Genomic DNA, 15,891 nt, shown 5'->3' on the forward strand with positions numbered 1-15,891 from the left:
TCTGCTATGCCGACACAGAAGCTTAAGTGATTTATGTTGAACATAGCTTCTTATGTATTAAACTGTAATTAAATGGAAATTTAGAAGAGATAGATGGTATCGTTGTTTTTATTAGGATGGTTTATCAAACTTCTAAGATCAATGAATGACAAAATTCCTTTCCCGTTATACCTTTATTTTAAGATAGAAAGATGGGACTAACACACTGGTAACCAATTACTTATGTGAATAACTTTCTTGATATTAAGACGGGTTTTTAAATGTTTTGACTATATTATTGAAAACCTCATTTTCTGTTAAAGACAATCGGAAACACTCAAGACGAACCAGGAAATTTACCTAAAGTTCTGGAATACTACCGAAATACCCCACTTATCTTAAAAACTATTTATGAATTTTCTATAAATACATTAAACAGAAAAAAGTCATTTTGCATTTAACTACGATAATTTCTGCTATGCCGACACAGAGGCTAAAGTTCTTAATGTTGTATGTAGATTTTTTATATCGCATTTTGATTAAATATAACAATGAAAAAGACATTTAGAAAAGATAGATGATATGAATAAAAATCAAACATTTTATTATTTCAAACAACCACAAATATGTATGGATGTATAATGACTTTATTTATTATGTGTTTATTTACTCATTTTTTTAAATAATACTACTGGTAAATATATATGCAATCTTACAAACAATACCAGAAACCAATCTAAATATTAATGAATTAATAATCTCCGCGAACATCACACTCAGTTCGTTCTTATCTATGCAATTCTGTTTTAAATGCCCTGGTGTCCTAGATAAAATGCATACGTTTCACAAGAATATGTGACGTTTATTGCTGCACTTTTTTTCTGTACTTTCTGATTCTTTTTCAAAAAGAACATTAATTTGTAAGTACATCAGTGTTTTTGTCTTCCCATTCCCTTATTGTATTTTACCTAGTATAAAAAAATATAAACGAGTTATGATATATTTCTTTGTAATTTTTATACATGTATACATATGAATTAAAGATGAACATTTTTATTCTTACACCTGTATATATATTCCGTTTCTGCATTTCTTTTCATAATTACACATTATTTACTTTTCTAGTAAGGTTCATGTACTAACTACATGCAAGAAGTCATCAATTCATGCTTCCGGATATTCTAATCAAATCGTGCAATATTGACAGTACTCAGAAATTCTCAATTTGGGATTGTTTACTGAATTAAATCAGTAGGTGAAAAAAAAAGCTATTTGATATGTTACTACGTATCAGAACATTGTGAACTCTAAGTCTACATTACCAGGTTAAATCCACCATTTTCTACATAAGAAAATGCCTGTACCAAGTCAGGAATATGACAGTTGTTTTTTATTCGTTTGATGTGTTGAGCTTTTGAGTAGGGACTATCCGTTTTGAATTTTCCTTGGAGTTCTGTATTTTTTTTTTGTCTAACTTTTTACACATTGCCTATGTTTAACTCGAAAAAAATCATTAATGTCGAAGCAGCCAGAAATTGACCGATTTTTCTGGAAAACTACAGGTTATAAAATGCTCTAAATTTAGACGAAGAATATATAAACAAGTTCAAGGTCAAATGAGTACTATATAAACTAATCAGATAACAGTTGTTTGTCAACTTTTACTTCCTTGTCAATAACAAGGTAAGTTTAAATTATCTCTTACTATTATTATGAAGTATAGAATAAAAGTAAATAATTATTTCAGGAATGCTTTAAAATTACTTAAATAAAATAGAAATGCAACATAAACATATATTTTGTAAGATTATGCTACAATAATAATTCGAATATTAATAAAATAGGTTCATGTGGACCATTTGGCTAAAATGGCTGCGTTTTCACCTCAAAATGTATTCTCAGTACAGACAAACCTGTGCATATGGAAAAGTTTTAAGACATAGCATGCCCTAGATAAATAAAATCCATATGCATTGTATGTTTTAGAAAATTTAAAACTTAACTGGATTTTGCCGTGCACTTTTTTTCGTCCCAGCAGAAGATGATAAAAGTAACAAACTGTTGAGTTTCACTTGATATGGTACACTCAGGTACACAGTTTAAATCACCAACTATTGTCAGGTATCTATTGTCCATCTATTGTCCATCTATTGTCCATCTATTGTCCATGTCATTCAAAACAGTTCACTTTAATTATTACCTGTGGGGTAGTTCTCAAACCTCTTTCTCAACTTGTTTATATTGGCACCTTCTGGAGGAATAAAAAAAAGTAAACTGTAAAATCCTGTTAAGTTTTTCATTTTCTAAAACATAAACTATATTTGAATTTTATTTATCTAGGGCATGCTATGCTTTAAAACTTTTCCAGATACACAGGTTTGTCTGTACTTAGAGTAAATTTTGAGGTGAAAATGCAGCCATTTTAGCCAAAGGGTCCACATGAACCTTAATCATTATACCCTAAACTAAAAGTTGAATTATCAATTACGCCAATAATCACGGAATAATTAATTTATTCCTACTCAAACTGGTAGATGAGTAATTATGAATTGGTTTCATTAAAATAATCACACATTATCCTTTAAATGTACGCATTGCTTGCATTACCATTTGAATGATCAAAACCTCACCCTCAAACCCCACCAAAACAGCTGTTGTCATAAATTTGATGTAAAATGGGTCAGATAAAGCATTACTGGTTCAATGGTAAAATGTTTGAGTTTTTCCATTGCCATCTTAAACTAGTTGTTTATGGATTTTCTGTTTTTACGGTTTTGAATTTAGGCGGTACTAAAATTGAAACTTTTCTCAGACTAGGTCTTCTTCGTAATATAGGCACGAAACAAGTTGTTGTGTGTTATTGATAGAATCGATCAGACCATCATGATATGAAGTATTCCAATGTTAACTCTCTGAGTCCTTAATCGGCAACTTATATTCTCATTCTTGTTAAAGAATGGTAAATTCTTTTGAAAAGATAAAAGAAATTCCATAGAATTTTTGAACAAAGAATATAACTAATTGTGGAATATTCCATAGCGGACTCTGGCCTCGAGACTCTGGCTAGTTTTATAGTAAAAAAAGGGGCGTCGCGGAAGATATCAAAGAGAGGATAAGAACATTGTACTTATATAACATTGGCAATTGCTTACTTATCTCGCTGTTTTTGTCTCCTTAGTCTGCATTTCTTCAAACTGCGTCATTTCTTACTGTGTATAATATACCCTTTTATTTATTCTAATTACAAGGTTCATGAAAAGCATGAGGTCACTAAAAAGAGGACATGGGGTTACACATTTCAACTACTGTTTGAGATATAAAGAAAGATAACTCTTATTTGTCCTATACTGCATAAAACCAGAATTAACTTGTAATGTATGATGTATATATATGCTGAAAAGAAATAAAGTGGTTTTTATTTTGTAAATGTATATATTATACACGACAAGCTAATTGCCTGCTTTATATAGTTTTGTAATTTTATTTTGAAAGTAGAAGTATTTTATTTGGATGGAAATGGCAGTACCAATAAATGATAAAGAGGATGGAGATGAGGGCATTATTAGGGACGTAATGCATCTTGAGATAGACAACTCAAATATACAAAATGGCCAGTTTAAAGACGATGAGAATACACCAACGTCAACCACAAGCAAAGATGATACAGAGAAAACTTTAAATAAACAGCAAATACTGAAAGCCAACTATGCAGCAGCTGTTACAATACTTAGCTGTGTTATGGCTTCTATCAAAACATTTCAAAACGAATTCACGGAGTCATTACAAAATACGGAAAGTTATTTGTCATGTTATAAAAAGAGGACTAAAAACATGAAGCTAAATATGCCAAAAGAGGACTATTTCATTCCAAAAAGTAATGCATGGCTTCACAGATTTGTGAGATCATTTCATTTTTACCCAAAAACGTTTTTGAAGACATATGTATTGAACCCTGAGGAATATAATAAATTTGTCGATGGACAGAAATCAAAACATTCAAGTAGTTCAAAAGAAGCTATGCAATTTGAGTGGAGTAGATTATCAAGTTTCGCATCGTATCCAAAAACATGTCATTCAGTGATAAAACTTGCCGGAGCTGGCTTTTACTATGACGGAAACGGAGACGAAGTTACCTGCTATATTTGTGGTTTAAAACATAAAGATTGGAAACCAACAGATGATCCAAAACAAATTCATAAGCGAAACGCACCCAAATGTCTATTTGTTATACAAAATTTAAGTGAAATTTCAGAGGAAGATGATGTGCGGACTTTTTCTACATATGGTGGATATGCATCATCTGGAGGCGCATGTGGAAACGCTGCAGATTCCGAAAATTTGTCAGTGGTCAGTGAGAATCATTATGGCTCTGTAAAAGAACAACATGCAAATGAAGCAAGAGCTCATCATGAAAATACTTTTAAAGTTGACAGAAGCCAGGAAAATTCTGTTACAGTTGACAGGAATCGTATTAATACTATTACAGATGACAGGAATCGTGAAAATACTGTTACGGATGACAGTAATCGTGAAAATACTGTTACGGATGACAGGAACCGTGAACATACTGTTACAGTTGATAGGAATCATGAAAATACTGTTACAGTTGACAGGAATATAACGTCATCTCGAAATAGTGAATTAACAGAAAACCAAATGAAAAATGAATCTGCTAGGCAGAGGGAGAGCACTGAAACCGTTTCATCACAGATAAGAACGAACCAGACGCAAACCTTTTACTCCAGAAACAACACAACTGGTCTCATTCGTATACCAGCGACAAACGTTGCCCCAAAACGAACATCAACACATGCAGTTGAAAATACGGCGCGATCTTCGGCTACAAACACGACATCAATGAACATCGGCATTTGTCTTGAAAAACCCAAATATCCTAAATATGCTATAAAGACAACTCGATTGTCATCATTTGATAACTGGCCTTTATACCTGTCTCAAACACCAGAGGAACTGGTTAATGCAGGTTTATTTTATACCGGTAAATGTCTGTTAATTTATATTGTTGAACCTTATAATGTAGCGGTTTTATATTTAATGATTAAATTTGTGAATATTAAAAAAAAAGCATAAAGATTAAGAAACATATTGAATTATTTACATGAAACTTAAAAATAAAAAATATTTATATTGAATGAATATCTTTTCAAGACTTTTTTCCAGGACTTTGAAGATTAAGACGGAAAGGCATCTTAATTAGTACAAAAACGACATCTTATTAAGGAGGTATGTATCTTTGGTTTTATAAGATTACGCGTTGCCTTTCCGAGAACAAATATTTTTTACATTTTAAAGTATTAAAACTATGAATTTCAAATCTTTATATTTAGGTACCGAGGATCATTGCAGATGCTTTTTCTGTGGAGGAGGTCTAAGACGATGGGAGGAAGGGGATTTGCCTTGGACAGAACATGCTCGGTGGTATCCTAAGTGTCCATTTATCATACAGTGTAAGGGGGAGAAGTTCATTGAGGATGTACATCAAGGAAAAAATCCGGAAATTGCTGAAAATGTAAGAACGAATTATTTAGTGGACTGTTCAATTTATGACGCGATGATAAATAACCTAAAGAAAGATAAAGTTTTCCTATTAAGGAAATTACCCATACTGCAATAGGTCAGGAATCAAAAACAATTTTATTTGTATGCATGTGCTTTGCAGTTTTCTCTTAATGTAGATTGCCTCAAGTGAAGCTACGTTTGCTTAATATTTCAGGATGCTGAAAAAGAACCGAAACAATCACCTAGTGGATTAAATGGTTATACTAATAACCCAGCAGTACAAACCATTCTTGACTTTGAATACGAATGTGCAGTTGTAAAGACAGCCTATACAAGATTGAAAGAATCCGGAATACATAGTATGTACATATTTATACTACTCACGATGATCTCTGTGTCAAACAGTATCTGTGTTAAAGCTAAAAGTATAGAGAGTAGACCTAACAGTCTACATATTGTACTGGTATTTTTGTCTCAGAGTACCTAAATCGTTTAATTAGGATTAGGTTAACCTGGTTTACATTTGTTTAGAGCATCACTGATGAGTCTTTTTAAGATCAAACAAGCGTCTGTCGTACCAAAATTACCAGCTTGGTATCTTTGATGATATTTTACTAATTATTTCTTTGAACGAAATTAAATAATTTGATATTCACAATGATTCCATTAGTAGAAAAATCCTGCATTTACAGTACGATCGAAGTCATATGAGTGTAACAAATACAAGGACAAATGTCATTAGTTTCTGTGTTGAGGTACTTACGATATGTGTAAAATGTAAAACAAACTTTTGATTTTACAGATATTACGGCGTCACTATTATTAGAAACCATTTGTGAAAAAGAAGATAGTGAAAATCACCATTCCTCTTCTGATCAGACAATTGCTAGTCATAATACAACACAGGAAAAAGAAGCAGACGATAAAGAACATTGCAACAAAACACCAAAAAACATTGAGAAAATTGACCCAACACTTGAATGTGAGTATGTTTATATGCATTAACATAAAAGGTATTCCCGAAAACAAACATTTAAGACAAACGACAATGAATACATACATTCATATGTGACGTGTTATAATTAAACGCCATTAGATACAGGTTCATACAAACTTAGTTACCCAGTTTATAACGTTCTATTAGATATTGTTTCTGTCCGGTTCGGTCAAAAAATACTTTGTAATTAATTGGCTACTTTGTTAATCACCCTTTTTTAAGTACCTGACATCAAAAAGACAGTTTTTCGTGTAGATAATTGTTATAGATCTCAAAGTTTACAAGTTTCTTCTCCACTGACCGTTTCCATCTTTAGCAAAAAGTATCGATTAAAAAAGGGACCATAAACTGCAGTAATATTTTACTAGCCTATCTAATTGTAAAACTATACTTTCAGTATCTATCAGGAGTTTGGAAGAGGAGAACAGGAATTTAAAAGATCAGCAAACCTGTAAAATTTGTCTGGACGAACCGGTGACCATCGTTTTTCTCCCATGTGGTCACATGGCTGCATGCATCAATTGTGCTCCAGCTTTGAGAAGATGTCCAATCTGCAGAGCTTTTATCAAAGGAACTGTCAAAGCTATAATGTGCTGAAAGGTTTCCAGAATACTTTGAAATTTGTATGAATTAAAAAACGGTTAGGAATAATGTTAATTTCTAATTCAAATGTCGAAATTTACTGATGACTTCTCAAATACAGACGTATAAGGGATATAATTGAAAAAAAAGCTTTGAAGATTCAGGAAATATGGAAAAAATGGAAAGTGTGAGAGAAGATATCAAATACAAAAAATCTTGGAATTAACATGCATTATGATGAGAAAGCTGTTGTTTTTCGCTATTTTTTACTTTCTGTGTGGTTATAAAAGTCTATAATACATTACATTATATATTGTTAGTTCCTTTTGTCATACATGTTTTGTACTCATAATTGTGTTATCATTCTTACACTGTATATCAATATATAAATATAAACGTAAATTGTCCTCCTTTAGAACAGACAACATAAATGCTTTTAAATAAAAATTCTGAAAGAATAGGGCTTATACTGTTCTCAAACCCAAAATGTTTATAATTTATTCAAATTAAGAGTTATCTTTGTTATATTTTTATGTTTAGTTACTGTTAAAAGTTTTAATTTTATATTATGTTATTTTTACTCAATAAAATCACTTGTACTCATTTCCATGTTAAGTTATTATATATATATTTATTTATGATATGCAACAGCATATATTGAATTCCAAATTTCACCTATCTCGACGAATAGTTTGAGAATATAAATGCATATAAAATATACACAAAACATAAGGAAACAATCGCAAAATTAATGATTATAAAAAATCCAAATCAATAGCAAAAAAATAAAAATAAATGAATAAACCGAACACAAGTCAGGAGCCTCTAGCCTTTGTTAGTCTTGTATTATTTTTAATTTTAGTTTCTTGTGTACAATTTGGAGATTAGTATGGCGTTCATTATCACTGAACTAGTATATATATTTGTTTAGGGGCCAGCTGAAGGACGCCTCCGGGTGCGGGAATTTCTCGCTGCATTGAAGACCTGTTGGTGACCTTCTGCTGTTGTCTGTTCTATGGTCGGGTTGTTGTCTCTTTGACACATTCCCCATTTCCATTCCCAATTTTACATACAGAATAAAGCAAAAAATGAAACAAAACAGGCAAACACACCAACCACTACTGAAAACCAATTTGAATAATTTTCTGTAAAGACTATTTCAAAGTTGATAAGATACGAAAATAGTAAATATATACAACAACCTATGCATAGATCCTGATTTGATTTGGTGTTTTGTAACTGAAGGATCTTTCGATTTCAATGATATGTTATATGTTCAAAAACATACATAGAATTTGTTCCGGGATATTTTACTGTCTTATTTTCTTTTGTCATTCACCTACTTAGGAGTCTAATCCCGTATCCAGAAGAAATCCTATGCTAAAAATCATCATTATTTTTAGACCAATCAGATATTATGTTTAGTTTGATTTCCATACCTTGGACTTTCTATTAGTATTTCATCAAAAGAGGGTTGCCGTTTTGAAGGACGCGATTGAACCAACAGTTCGAAATGGTAAAGTTGAAATCATTCCTACAAAATTTCTATGGACGCCAGCAGGATCTGGTTGACTCTGGCATCATAGATTGCGAGTAATCACCGACTTTGACTTGCAATGTACGACATGACGGGTGCCATTAGTTGAACAGGATAATCTTACCCTTCCAGATCACCCCGTTTTAAATGAGGTTCGTGTTATTCAGTCTGAATTTTTATGAGTATATATTTTAGACAGTGTTTATCTCTGTATCGTTTTTCGTTTGGGCCATTTCATCTGTTTTTCTTCAAATGTTTTGTCGTTTTTTTATATAGATATATTTCTGGTGATAATTGAAAAATAGAAAAATATGCAGACATTGCATTTACTATAGATGTTTATTTACAAATGTGTCGTTTCATCATGCCTTACACTAGTGATACCATTTACCGAATTTTTACACCTCTAGGTAAAGACAATTGTATCATATGGGCTTAAATTCTTTTTATTATGCAATACTCACATGACGTGTCCATCACTTCTTTTTGATAATAACATGAAATACCTATCTGTGTTATCTGGAAATAACATTATGCAACATCTTTAGTAACAGTTGAAATGAATAAGCGATTCACTTTAACGATAAAGTATGATTATTGTATTATTAAGGTTTAATTCAAAATAAGAAGATGTGGTATGATTTCCAATGAGACAACTCTCCACAAGATACCAAAATGACATAGAAATTAACCACTATAGGTCACCGCGCGGCCTTCTACAATGTGTAAAACCAATACCCATAGTCAGCTATAAAAGGCACCGAAATGATAAACGTTAAGCAATTCAAACATGAAAACTAACGGGCTGATTTATGTACAAAATAATGAACAACAAACAAATATGATATACAGGAACAAACGACAACCACTGAATTACATACTCCCGACTTGGGACAGGCACATACATAATGGTAAGCATATTTCAAACCATATACAAGCCAGATACTCTTTTTTACATTTGATATTAAAGTTCACTTTTCTTAGTAGCTGTTTATGTAAATGCCATAATACGTCCTTAGAAAAAGTTTCATCCAAAATGCACATAAATGACGAAAATGATGATCAAACGGTTAAATATAAGAACATCCTTATAAAGAGATGCTTTGTACTTTTAAAGTTTTTCTTTATCATGTCTTGAATTAATACATCAGGAGTTATGCATTGGTTTCCAAGCGAAATATTTTTGATAATCATGAATATAGGAATTCTGAAACTGCTTTGACGGTGAGATACATTCATTGGCATAGTTTTAATAACCGAAATCACCAATACATTTTTCTATTTACTACGTGACACAAATATTATTGAAGTAACTTGTCCATTAAAAGTTGTAAAATTATTGATACGAACGAAACAATTTTGAACTAATACTACCATTTTACCCTTCAAGTGGCATAACCGAACATTATGAGACGTTCAGGGAACAAAATAATTAAAGATATAGAATTAAAAACACGTCAAACTTTCATTTACATTAAAAATACTTACCTCAAACCTATGTTTCCCCCCTTTTTTGACAGCCAGACTACTTCAAATGTATTTGGAATGTTTGAAATGCTAACAACCTAAAAGCGATCATTATATGTGTTTGGATGTCTTAAAAAGAAAAATAGTTTTAATTCTAAAACCATGGGCCTACATAAATAGAAACTATGATGGGAACAATAAACATTTAAAAAAATAAAACCGGTTTCATCTGCTGACCCTTTTTGAAGACCGAATATCTCTCCCAGTTTTTGGTAGTGTTCGTGTTGCTCAGTCGTAAGTTTAATATGTATATATAAATATATATATATGTACATACAAAGTACCAGTGCAGGTAACTTTAATGCAGTTGAAAACGAAGGCATATTAAAAAAAATGATTTTAAAAAGAAAATTCTAATTCTGTTTCTTTATGACTATTAATTATTTGTTTTAAATAGAGGTTACGCCAGTAGCATACTAAGCATGAATTGACGAATAACAGTCAAAAGGAAAACTAATTAGTCGACGACAAACTGACAACGCGTTCAACGGCAAAAACGATAAAAGACCAAAAGACAAACAATAGTTTACAAAACACGTTTACCTTGCAAAGTTATTGCAAAAAATTAAAATACTTCGTTTTTACGGTCAAATTGCCGAATTTTTAAATTGACTCTTATAATGCTGGACAGTATTACACGTTTGTTACTTTCAATATTTTGCAGTCAAAAAGAAAATGTGCTTCACCATTGGTAGTTTTAGACAATTGAGTGCATATGCCGCTGCACTGGAGAATAGTATAAAATTGGTATTTATCTGCTTTTGTGTAATATGATACATTGTAACCTATGTAAAGAAATTATCTTTAATAATATGCGACTTTCTGAAACTTCTCCTTTGCTTAAAGTTTTTTAATAAATGTTTAACAGTTCTCAAACCAAATTTTGGCTTTATGAAATGTATGTTTTTTTAGACTAATAAACTTCGTGACATTAATCAAACTATTTTTCCAATTATCATGATTATGAAAGCCTTGTTTGGACATACCTTTTAAATCTGTTGAAATACTTGCACAAAGATACATTTCTTGAAGTTGTACAAGCAGTATCTACTTTAATAAAACAATTACTGAATCAGGTCAAAAGATATATATTATTGTAAATTATGTATATACATGATATATGTTTATTTACATATCGTCTTTTTATAACAGAACAGACAAACTTCTTCCTTGATATTGCTTTCAACTAATTTTGATTAGTACATAAACATTTATGTCACAACGTTAACATTACAATAAAATGGAGATCTTCCATCATGTCAATATTCAAACAACATTTAAATGCTTGTAATTTTTGTGCTACCAATTAACCTCATTATGAGTCATAGATCTCAAAATAAACTATGTAAAATTAAAATATATATTCGGACGAATAGTCATTATTGTATTTTTCCATCACGAGCCGAAAAGTGCTAGAATAGTCTCGAAGGTATGCTATATTTAGAATATTAAATCATATAAATAAGAAGTAAACACAGAGTCGATCATATGTAAACAAACGAAGAAGACTTGATATAAGTATTGCAAGCGTCGGCAAGATAGATTTAAATTAAATAAATAAATATTTAAAACAGAGATCTTCGTTAGTTGTTTTATAAAAAAGGTCAAACTAAAGTAAGTATTCTACATACATGTTTTTTTTTTTTTTTTATCTACGAGTGATTATATTAATATAGCACGTAAAAGTTTAGGTTCAAAATTATGTGTTCCAAAGTCGTGCGTTTGTAAATTATAAAAAAAAATAACTAGAAAAAAAGATTTTATTTGTGTATTTGCTCTTTTATGCTGCGTACTTTTATGTTTTAGTTTCTCAAGTGTTTGTGTCATTTTGATTGTGACGGGTTTTTGTCTCGCCTGCGACGAAAGTCGCAGTATGCGAGACAAATGTATTACTATCCGATAGCGGCGACCGCGTTAATTATTTGTATAAAGCTTTATATTTCAGAAGGTAGAAGACCTGGTATGCAGATACCTTATGTTACGAAGTTTCCGTCTGTCATATGCCTATTATCCTATGTTTTGGTCTGTTTTTCAAGTACTGTAAGCAATAGGTAAAATATATTTGGTATATCGAGTGATTGTAAGGTGTACATGTCTGTCTAGCTGGTGTTATCTGACCTTCACCATATTTTTATGGTTCATTGGTCAATGTTAAATTTCTGTGTTTTGGTCTGTTTTTCAAGCACTATAAACAATAGGTCAACTTTATTTTGTTGATAGTATGATTGTAAGGTGTACACGTCTGTCTAGCCAGTGTCATCTGACCTTTACCTCATTTTCATGGTTCATTGGTCAATGTTAAGTTTTTGTGTTTTGGTCTTTTTTTCAATTCTAATAGCAATAGGTCAACTATTATTGGTGTATGGAATGCTTGTAAGGTGTACATGTCTGTCTAGCCAGTATCATCTGACCTTCACCTCATTTCTATGGTTCATTGGTTAACACTAGGTTTTTGTGTTTTGCTATGCTTTTCAATTACCATGAACAATGGGTCAACTATATTTGGTGTATGGAATAATTGTAAGGTGTACATGTCTGTGTGATAGTTTTGATATGACCTTGACCTCATTGTCATGGATTTTTAAAAATGTTAAGCTTATGTGATACTTGTAGTAAAACATTTATCTTTAAGACTTTCAATATAAAATCAATGGTCAGTAAAACAGGCGAGACCTTTCAGCGTGTGCACTCTTGTTTTTTATTGTCGAGCTTGTGTCCTTTTGTCGCGGAAGCGAAACATAGCGATCATACATTCCGTCGGCGGCGTCGTCAACATTTAAGTTAATCAATCTGTGGTTAAAGTAGTTTCAATAACTTTGTCAGACCTTCTTGAAATTTAATGAAACTTGAAATGAAGCTTTATTTTGATCTACAGACAGTATTAAAAGCATTTATTTTTAATTTTTTGTATTTTACTGATAAACGGACTTAGTTTTTGGCGATGTATATTACCCTTTTACACTGACAGTCATCGCATGCAAACATATAGAGGTTTCCGCAAAACCCTTTACAAATTATAGTTGGTTGCATAAGCTTCTTATAATCAGATCTTATGTAATTATTTTTGATGTTCACCCGCCAAATCAAACAGGCAATGTTTGGTCGTCTGATGATCTTTTGATTGTCTTGGGAAATGAACTAGGACTATAGTCCAAGGACTGAATATTCAAATATTCATTTAACCTATTGCTATGCCTGCTCATATTTCAAGGATAGAATATTGGTAATTTTCATCCTGTCGTGTGTTTTAGCAAGGTCAATATATTCCTTTCAAAATTCCTCCTGCTCCCTTTTACCAAACAAATCAAATGTTTGTTCCCTTTTAATATACATCAGCTTCAGATTAAGAAACAATACATTTGCGGTGGAGATGTATGCAAGGACAGACCTATACACTCATAGGTTCTACTTATAAGTTTTATAAAATTGATAAACCGATGAAAACTCTTGTGATTTTGTATATATTAGCTATCGAAATAGCAGTACCAGACTTTAATGGTGAAGACAGTACTGACGTTGACATTTATGTAAATGAACCTGTGAAGGATGGATATAAAGTGTTGGAAGAACATTTCGTTGAAACAGACATTGAACGTAGTTCGTGTGAAGGAAACAAATTCTCTGTTCAAAATCTTGAGCATGAAAATTCTATACCCATTCCTGCAAAACCAATAAGAAGAACATCCATTACAGTTCTTTTATGTGTTCTTGGTTGCATAATGATGGGTTTCAAACGAATGGATTGGCAAGAACAAAAGAAGCAAATTGAGAAATCCAAAATTGACATTGTAGATTACTTTTCTAAACATAAAGCAAAAATGAATGGAATCATAGAACATCATAGGAATGGGAAATATTTTTACAAATTCAAATGTGACGTCACTTTGTGTGTTTTTTTAGAATTTCAAATGTGACGTCACCTTGTGCGTTGAGGCTTTGGCTAACTCGGCTGTGTATTTTTATGTGTTGGATTAAGTTGTTTTATGTAACGCATCCGTTTTTATTCTGTAGTTAGTCCCAACTTCGGTTTTATCATGTATATCTATTATATAGTCATTTCATAAAATTAACTGTTTGCAAAATTATAAACTATTCTAAATAATAAGGATGTTCTTGTCCCAGGCAGAAAACCCTGGCCGTGTTAGGCGCAACTTTTTGGAAGTTTTGGTCCTCGGTGCTCTTCAGCTTTGTACTTGTTTTGGCTTTCAAACTTTTTTCATCTGAGCGTCACTGGTTGATCTTGTGTGGACGAGACGCACGTCTGGCGTATTGAATTTTAAGCCTAATACCTTTTGTTAGGTATTATTCGTGAGTTTCTTTGTCCTATATGTTCTCCCATTTATTTGTATTGTGGTCCTGTCATGTGATGTTGTCGTTTTGGTGTTGAGTTTGACGTTGCCATAAAAGCGGGAGGTTTGGCATGCCACAAAACCAGGTTCAACCCACCATTTTTTTCTTAAAATGTCCTGTACCAAGTCAGGAAAATGACCATTGTTATATTATAGTTCGTTTCTGTGTGTGTTACATTTTAATGTTGTGTATTTGTTGTGTCGTTGTTCGCCTCTTATATTTGATGTGCTTCCCTCAGTTTTAGTTTGTAACCCGGATTTGTTTTTATCTCTATCGATTTATGAGTTTCGAGCAGCGGTATACTACTGTTGCCTTTATCTAAGGCACGTTTATGGATTAACAAGTTTGTCAAAAGACTATATCACATTCCAAGGACAATTGTGCAAACGTATGTGTTAAACCCACAGGACTATACCAATTTTATTAAGGAACAGAAAACTGGACTGACATCATCTTTAATTGCATCGATGCAGTTTGAATGGTGCAGATTAACAAGTTTTGCTAATTATCCATATACTACAATTTCAGTTATACGACTTACCGAAGCTGGATTTCGTTATGAGGGAAACGCAAATGAGGTCGTCTGCTTTTTTTGTGGATTAAAATATAGAAATTGGAAGTCAAACGATAGCCCAGTACAAATACATACAGACAATTTGCCCCAGTGTTCTTTTGTTGTGAAAAACTTAAACATGATACCAAGAAACAATGACATACAGACAGCAGACATTTCTGTTGGTGCATGTGGAAACTCCGCAGAAGCGTCAAATATATCAGTGATAAGGGAGATGGAAAACAAAGCTGAAACATCTTCGGTAAGTGAAAATAGAACAAACGAAACATATTCAGAAAACAATGTTACCATGGACCGGAATATATTTGCTATAGAAAATAATGTTATAGCCGGAAAAGATAGCTGGTTGGAAAAGGAAAACCTAGAAAACAGTTCATTTCCCAGGAAAACAAACTGGGAGTTCCCAGCTTTTTCCCGGAACCTCATAAATGGTCTAATTAGCATTCCTGAAAACAACAGAGCCTTGCAGTCATCACTTCAATCACCGCACACATCTGTCCCTGTCAGTTCACTTACTTCAAATATTGAGGCAATGAGCATGGGCGTTTGTTTAGAAAAACCGAAATATCCTAAATATGCTATTAGGACAACTCGATTGTCATCATTTGCAAATTGGCCTTCTTACCTCTCTCAAACACCAGAAGAATTGGTGAATTCGGGTTTCTTTTATACCGGTAAATATAGTTTTGTAATAAAATCAACATATCTGATTTTTATTGGTTTTATTCATATGAGTATTATCCTTTTTCAAATAAATAGAATAATACTTGTCGAGAGTATCTTTTGCAAAAGTTTTTTTTTCTGAGAATACGATGATTTCCATGG

General features: G+C 32.1%; 3 protein-coding genes and 1 long non-coding RNA gene across 7 annotated transcripts in view; 2 read left to right on the top strand and 2 right to left on the bottom strand.

Moving 5' to 3' along the window:
* LOC127718150 (baculoviral IAP repeat-containing protein 7-like) overlaps positions 1-7,682 on the top strand; it is a 187,382-nt gene extending 179,700 nt beyond the window's left edge. The window contains exons 1-6 of one of the 4 annotated variants that reach the window (XM_052224134.1): positions 1,612-1,662; positions 3,475-4,978; positions 5,328-5,509; positions 5,714-5,858; positions 6,302-6,481; positions 6,894-7,682. In XM_052224134.1, coding sequence (XP_052080094.1) covers positions 3,490-4,978; positions 5,328-5,509; positions 5,714-5,858; positions 6,302-6,481; positions 6,894-7,093 — 2,196 coding nt within the window. In that variant the 5' untranslated portion in view covers positions 1,612-1,662; positions 3,475-3,489 and the 3' untranslated portion in view covers positions 7,094-7,682. Of the gene's footprint in view, positions 1-1,582; positions 1,663-3,471; positions 4,979-5,160; positions 5,224-5,327; positions 5,510-5,713; positions 5,859-6,301; positions 6,482-6,893 lie in introns of those variants that run through there. The other 3 variants (XM_052224133.1, XM_052224137.1, XR_007989604.1) reach the window with 3 other exon arrangements.
* Positions 1-15,891, top strand: part of LOC127718178 (baculoviral IAP repeat-containing protein 2-like) — a 186,047-nt gene that overhangs the window by 166,601 nt on the left and 3,555 nt on the right. The window lies entirely within an intron of this gene.
* LOC127718191 (allene oxide synthase-lipoxygenase protein-like) overlaps positions 1-15,891 on the bottom strand; it is a 180,415-nt gene that overhangs the window by 116,281 nt on the left and 48,243 nt on the right. The gene's annotated exons all lie outside the window — the stretch shown is intronic.
* On the bottom strand, positions 563-3,465 carry LOC127718300 (uncharacterized). Its single transcript, XR_007989714.1, has 2 exons — positions 3,132-3,465; positions 563-947 (listed from the first exon to the last, which is right to left on the bottom strand). It is a non-coding gene; the product is annotated as an uncharacterized LOC127718300 (long non-coding RNA).

The sequence above is a fragment of the Mytilus californianus genome, unplaced genomic scaffold (genome assembly GCF_021869535.1).
Source record: "Mytilus californianus isolate M0D057914Y unplaced genomic scaffold, xbMytCali1.0.p SCAF_1, whole genome shotgun sequence".
NCBI lineage: Eukaryota > Metazoa > Mollusca > Bivalvia > Mytilida > Mytilidae > Mytilus > Mytilus californianus.